At 48.6% G+C, this 7,500-nt stretch overlaps 1 protein-coding gene across 1 annotated transcript in view; it reads right to left on the reverse strand.

Annotated features, from left to right (window-relative positions):
• Positions 1–3,456: 3,456 nt before the first annotated feature.
• slc5a7a (solute carrier family 5 member 7a) overlaps positions 3,457–7,500 on the reverse strand; it is an 8,185-nt gene continuing 4,141 nt past the window's right edge. The window contains exons 8-9 of the mRNA XM_048234324.1: positions 6,274–6,491; positions 3,457–5,895 (exon numbers count right to left, since the gene is read on the reverse strand). Of these exons, the coding sequence (XP_048090281.1) occupies positions 5,263–5,895; positions 6,274–6,491 (851 nt within the window). The 3' untranslated portion in view covers positions 3,457–5,262. The remainder of the gene's footprint in view (positions 5,896–6,273; positions 6,492–7,500) is intronic.

The raw sequence follows: 7,500 nt of genomic DNA on the forward strand, positions 1-7,500 counted from the left end.
TCAGATGGGTATTTTCATTACTTTCAGACAGATTTAACATTTAACCTGAATCACTTGACTCACAAAGGTCACAAAGAACGCATTTGCCTGCTAGCTGATAGACTGTGGAGAGAGTCAGTCCACGTCACCAAGTGATGCAAAACAAAGTTGCCAAAAACCAAGTTACATACCTACCAGAAGACATGGGGTAGTGAACCTGGGCCAATTTCAGAGAATACAAATGGCATATGCTTAAGTTTTACGATTATTATGTGGTCCATTGAAAATGTTAAAGTAAAGTTTGAGAACCCCTGGCTAGAACATTATGTTGATTACATAGAGAACATGATGGAATCATAAATTATGGAATAACTGTAAGTGTATATGGATCTAGAATGCAGCTGTATACATTATGTCAGAGCCATATAAAGGTACCTTTATATGGCTCTGCATTATGTGATTGTATATAGATCTAGAATGCAGCTGTATATATTATGTGATTGTATATGGATCTAGAATGCAGTTGTACACATTTTGTGATTGTATATGGATCTAGAATGCAGCTGTATACATTATGTGATTTTATTACACGGCTCTTCATAGTGCTGCATAATGCTCCATTCACTTAAATGGGCCTTCCCAACGTTCGGCGGTCTGCTAATTCTGAATAACAGACCGTTGCTGAGTATAACAGACCGCTGTCAAGGAAAATGGGCTTTGTGCTTCTAAGTCAATTCTTTCATATCACTACGCAAGGATTGGAACTTCATTCAAAAGTGAAAGCAGACAGTTGATCAGCTGTGTTCTAAAGAATGTTTGATTCAAGTTCAGCGTGTTTTGTTGCGAACTATTTGTTTCTCAGCAAAAGCCATGATGAAACGGTAACAAATAGGCTATAGCCTAGGCTATGTCGGCCAAAGAGTCATATCGTGGGGAGTTTATTGTGTCATTTTGGTAAGTAGCCGTGTAATAAGCGGGATAATGTATAGAACGCCGGTCATTGTCGGGAGATAGGTCCCGACAGGGCGAACCGGACCCCGACGCGCAGCATATATGTATATGGATCTAGAATGTAGCTGTATACATTAAGTGTTTGTATATGGATCTAGAATGCAGTTGTATACATTATGTGATTGTATATGGATCGGATCTAGAATGCAGCTGTACATTATGTGATTGTATATGGATCTGGAATGTAGCTGTATACATTAAGTGATTGCATATGGATCTAGAATGCAGCTGTATTTTATGTGATTGTATATGGATCTACAATGCAGCTGTATATTATGTGATTGTATATGGATCTACAATGCAGCTGTATACATTAAATGATTGTATATGGATCTAGAATGCAGCCGTATATTATGTGATTGTATATGAATCTACAATGCAGCTGTATACATTAAATGATTGTATATGGATCTACAATGCAGCTGTTTGCTCTAGAGGAGATATCAGCAGACACCTGTAGCAGAAGGCTGAAGGTTGAAACACAGAGCTGCCATGGAGGAGAGAAGAAGAGATGGAGAGAGAACGACAGAAAGAAGGAGAAAGAGAACGAGAATGAGAATGGAGATGGAGATATGGGCTCTGTTTCAAAACAGGAAAAACGTTTGTCTTATAAGATACCTAACAGGGATACAAGGCAACAAGGCAACCAACTTTCTTTTCCTGTCTGCCTTCCAAACTACCTCGTTTTAAGAGAAAGAATAAGAGTGATGAGGAGAGAAAGAGAGAGAATAACAGTGAGAAGGAGAGAGAGAGAGAATAAGAGCGATGAGAGAGAGAGAGAGAGAAAGAGAATAAAAGAGAGGCTATAGGGCTGTAGGGCTCCCTGAGGGGTTGTTGCTCTAATACCTTTATTGGCCCCTGGGGAGGGAAGCTCTCTCTACCACACTCACTCACACACCCACTTCACATTGATCCAGCCATAACCACACACACACACACACACACACACACACACACACACTTCACATTGATCCAGCCATAACCACACCCACCTACCCACACACACACACACACACACACTTCACATTGTTCCAGCCATAACCACACACACACACTTCACATTGTTCCAGCCATAACCACACCCACACACACACACACCCACTTCACATTGTTCCAGCCATAACCACACACACACACACACACACACCACACATGTGTGTCCAGTGCCATCAGGATCTGGTCTGATGTGCTGATACAGGCTGATGTTCTGCGCCACATTCTGATGGGCTGATGACCAGCTAGATGATCTGATCACAGCACTTTGCTCCTCAGGTCACACACACACACACAGGAAACTCACTTTACTTCCCAGAAGCTCCATTAGACTCCCAGGACTGAAGGAGGGGGGGCAATCTGATTACACCTGTCTGCTTCCATAAAGATTCCTGTACTCAGCCCTGACACATACACACACACACACACACACACACACACACGTGTGTGTATCTTTAACTTCCCGCTGGAATGGATCTGGGCCTGCTTTGTTCCAACTCGTTGTTAGTCCAACTTCTGAGGGACTGAAAAGCACGTCTCATTGCGCAGGGCTGGGATTGGCTGGATGTGAATATGTAGGGTTGTGAATGGCTGAGTTTGAGATCCGCAGAGCCAGCCTTGGCTGGGCATTGGGTATCCATGGATGAAATGGGCTGGGTTTGAGGTTCGCCGGGCTGTGATTGGCTGGGTGTGGAGTGCTGGGCTCTGATAGGCTGGGATTGCGAGAGCGTAGTTTTGGCTGACTGTCAGGTTTCTCCATGATTCTTCATTATGACGAGAGCACTCTGCGGCCTGGGTGGGGGGCGGGGGGGGGGCGGGGGGTGGATTTAGGGGGCGGCCGCTAATGGGATTGAGTTTGGGGGAACAAGGGCGCAGTGGAGGACATGCCAGGACAAGCGTCACACACACACACCCTTAAGGTGTGGCCTCGCTGAAGACCAGTAGTAACGCACCCAAGACCAACACCAACCCCGCAACCGCGCCCCCCCATCGGCCCAGTCCAGCCCAGGCGGAGCACTTAGCGTAATGTAAATACTGGCAAGCTATTTATAGCGGATGACTCTTCGTCGTGACATTGGGTGGATGGTCGGGCGCCAGCTGACGTCAGGAGAGCCGTCACGTTTTCGGACACGCGCCGCTGCCTCTGAAAGCGCTGCAGTCCGTCCCGTGGCCGCCACACACACGCCGCGACAAAGAGCCGCAACAAAGCCGCCATGATGACGACAATGGCTTCGCTCTTAAGAGCCCAGAGCGGCCATGATGATCTGAAAGGGCAGTGCACTAGGAAGTGTATGTGTGTGTGTGTGTGTGTGTGTGTGTGTGTGTGTGGCCATGATGAGTCTTAAAAGCCCAGCCATCGCACGGCAGCCCTTCGTAACGACACAACTCATACTTAAGAACACTCGTCCAGCAACACACAACTCCAACACACACACCAAGCAGATAGCAAACATGTCCCAACACAGCTCTGAATATGTTAAATAAGACTATTTATTTACGGCAATTACGGTACATTTTTATATCTTTACAACATAATTTATAAATAAATAGATGTTAGCAGCTGTTGCTTATTAACATGAACGATTTGTTTCCTACCTGCACATGTAAATGTTGTTTGCATTTTCTATATTTATACAAATATAAATATACATAAATATACACATCACAGCAACACTAAGAGAGAGCCACAGACACTGAACCAGTACAAGTCCTGCTGGGAGCCAGGTACGGAGACCAGAACTACAACTACATCTAGAACTACAGGAACTGAACTCAGTCCCCTAAGAACTACATCTGATACAGGAGATGAATTTGCAGGGGCCACTTAATCCACACTAGCCAACATTGGACCTATCTCACAATGCCATGGGTAGACCTATCCCAAAATGCCATGGATAGACCTATCCCACAATGCCTTTGGGTAGACCTATCCCACAATGCCGTGGGTAGACCTATCCCATAATGCTGTGGGTAGACCTATCCCAAAAGACCATGGGTAGACCTATCCAAAAATGCCATGGGTAGAGCTATCCCACAATGCCGTGGGGAGACTTTTCACACGCTATCCTGGGGTTCTCTGCGTAGCCCGTCCTGGAGATGAGCAGAGTTAAGGCTTTTACACAAGCACTAGTGCTAAAGCAGAGGACAGTTCCTTACACACCCACACACACACACACACACACACACACACACACACACACACACACACACACACACAAGAGGAGGACAGACTACAGAAGCTTACTGTTGGGTTCCAGAGTGATTGTGGAAACAGAGGAGTACACTATAGAGAGACCTTTTAACATACGCACACACACACACACACACACACACACACACACACACACACACACACTGGCTGATAAGAGAGTGACCATTTGGCAACAAGAGTTTTGGCTCAGTAGTAACTCTATAGAGTGCAGTAGTACTAGTTAGTCTCTAGTCGCAACTTCATCGATGTGACTACAGGTCTGAGCAGCTGGCTGATCTCGGGTCAGCCTTCAGAAACATTTAATGATTCAATGACCTCACTTCCTGCCTCACTGCAGCACACACACAAGGTCAAGCACGCATCCATATCATTATTGCACTTCTCAGCTACCAACTGAACTACACTTCCCAGCAGCTACTGTATCTGTGCTGACCTCTACTTCCTGAGCAAAAGGTCATTCAGAGGTTGTACTCACCACGCACAGTGAAGATGATTGACAAATCCAAGTCCACTACAAACCAATCCATCTCCAGTAGATCACACACACACACACACACACACACACACACACACACACACACACACACACACATATCATGTACACTTACACATACAACCTTCGAACTGTAGCAGTCCCGAAGGAGAACATAATCCACCCTCACACACACACACACACACACACACACACACACACCAGCTGCAGTAGTACCGATAGAGAATCCACTTCACACAAATACACAGATGCATGACCCTGCCACAGTAATGTTGGAGAACACACTCCACGCTCCACACACACATAGCTGAGGATCCAAACGTGATGATCTCACACTGCAGTCCACTTCACAGCCCCGGATTGCACTTCCTTCTCTGAGTCCAGAGTGAGAAGGTTGTGTGTGTGTGTGTGTGTCTGTGTGTGTGTGTGTGTGTGTGTGTGTGTGTGTGTGTGTGTGTAGAGGGGAGAGTTGGAGCTGGAATCATCCACCTTCGTGTTTCTTTATATGTATGTGTGAGTTGTGTGTTAGTTTTCAGGGTGTGGATGGGACACGTGTGTGTGTGTGTGTGTGTGGTCACTCGTTCTTGAGGCTGTGGGGCGAGTCGGGGCTGGAGTCGTCATCCTCCTCGGTCAGCGTCTCCTTGCGGGTGAAGGTGGCGGCCAGCGTGACGCTGAGGCGGGGCTTTACCGGCGCCAGCTCTGACAGGCCGATGACGTTGCGGTTGACCAGCGTGGTCTTGTCCATGATCTCCTCGCTGTGCTTGGACATCACGGCGTCCAGCACGTCGTACTTGGCGGACAGCTTCCCGCTCTCAAACAGGTACTTGGCCAGGTGGGAGAACAGCACGTTCCCCAGTAGCGAGGCCAGCATGGACACGGTCTTGAAGGGGAACTTCTGGACCAGAATGCCCTCGTCGTTCACGTAGCAGCCCGGGTAGTGGATGAAGGCGGGCAGCTTGAGGTAGGGCTCCCCGCCACCGATGCGCAGCAGCAGGCCGAAAACGTAGCCGGCCACCGAGCCGTAGGTGTTGGTGCCACGCACGAAGAGCACGCACAGCAGCTGCGGGAAGATGATCACGTAGACCAGGTCGGAGCTCAGGTACCACAAGCCGTACACCGTGCCGGTCAGCAATGCCATCGTCGTCGCCAACGCACCAAACACAAAGATGGTGATCCGCATCACCCACACGATCTCACGGTCGGACGCCTGTGGAACACACGCACGCACGCACGCACGCATGCACACAAGCACACACACGCACAGACACACACACACACACACACACACACAGGCAAACAAACATACACACACAGGCACAAAAAACATGGAATAATCTGTTTATACAGAGGCCCAACAGACACTCCAGTTAATGTTAGTGTTAGTGTAGGTGTTACTGTACGTATCAGTGTAAGTGTTAATGCAGGTGTTAATGCAGGTGTTGCTGTTGGTGTTATTGTCAGTGCAGGTGTAGGTGTAGGTGTAGGTGTAGGTGTTGGTGTTGGTGTTAGTGTAAGTGTTGGTGTAGGTGCTAGTGTTGGTGTTGGTGCTGGTGTTGATGTTGGTGTAAGTCGTAGTGGTACTCACTGACTGGCGGAAGGCAAGCTGATAGATGTTTCTGGCAAACATGGAGCTGGCGGAGAGGATGGAGGAGTCTGCGGATGACATGACGGCTGCGGACACGGCGCCCAGTCCGAAGAAGGACACGTAGGACGGGCACAGGTGCTGCAGCACGATGGGCAGGATCATGTCCGACTGGTTCTTGTCCTTCGGGGGAATAGCGCCATACGACGTCTGGTTCCAGTCTGCACAGCAAGGACATGGACTTCAGCTTCACTGACTCACATCCACACACACACACACACACACACACACACACACACACACACATGTACCTATCTGATCTTCTCCACCACCACATCCCCTCCATAGCACTACGGTCAGCTGGCCAACTGCTGTTGAAAGTGCCCAGGCTAAAAGCCAAGGGGGACAGAGCCTTTGCAGTAGCAGCCCCTGGTCTCTGGAACTGCCTCCCCCTCCACATCCATGCAGCTGTCTCTAAAGACCCACCTCTTTTCATCTGCCTTTGATTAGTGTCTCATTTTTTGTGTGCCAGTGCATAGTGTCCGCTAACTACCTTTTTATATGTTCTCTTTTCTTTACATTATTTTAACTCCTTCAGTCATTGTCTTGTTGCCCTTTTCATTTTTTTCCTCCTGCCTTAGGTCATTCTTTTGTTTATTGCAATTAGCACTTTATTGTGAAGCACTTTGGTGCAGTTCAGCCATCTGTAAATGTGCTATAGAAGTCAAATTTGACTTGACTTGACTTGACTTGACTTGACAAACTCACACACACATCCCACTCAGTCTCAGCCCTAGGGTGCTGATTTTAGACACAATGCCTCCTCACTGTGCCCGCTCATTCTGCCTGCTCCTAGTGCCCGCTCCACATGCCCACTCATTCTGCCCACTCCCTGTGCCCGCTCCCTGTGCCCACTCCACATGCCCACTCCCTGTGCCCGCTCCACATGCCCCCTCCTTCTGCCCGCTCCACATGCCCGCTCCCTGTGCCCGCTCCCTGTGCCCGCTCATCCTGCCCGCTCCCTGTGCCCTGTGCCCGCTCATCCTGCCTGCTCCTAGTGCCCGCTCCCTGTGTCTGCTCATTTTGCCTAGTCCTAGTGCCCGCTCCCTGTGCCCACTTATCCTGCCTGCTCCTAGTGCCCACTCTCTGTGCCCACTCATTCTGCCTGTCCCTAGTGCCCACTCCCTGTGCCCACTCATTCTGCCTGGTCCTAGTGCCCGTCTGGCATCT

The sequence above is a fragment of the Alosa alosa genome, chromosome 23 (assembly GCF_017589495.1).
Source record: "Alosa alosa isolate M-15738 ecotype Scorff River chromosome 23, AALO_Geno_1.1, whole genome shotgun sequence".
Lineage (NCBI taxonomy): Eukaryota > Metazoa > Chordata > Actinopteri > Clupeiformes > Clupeidae > Alosa > Alosa alosa.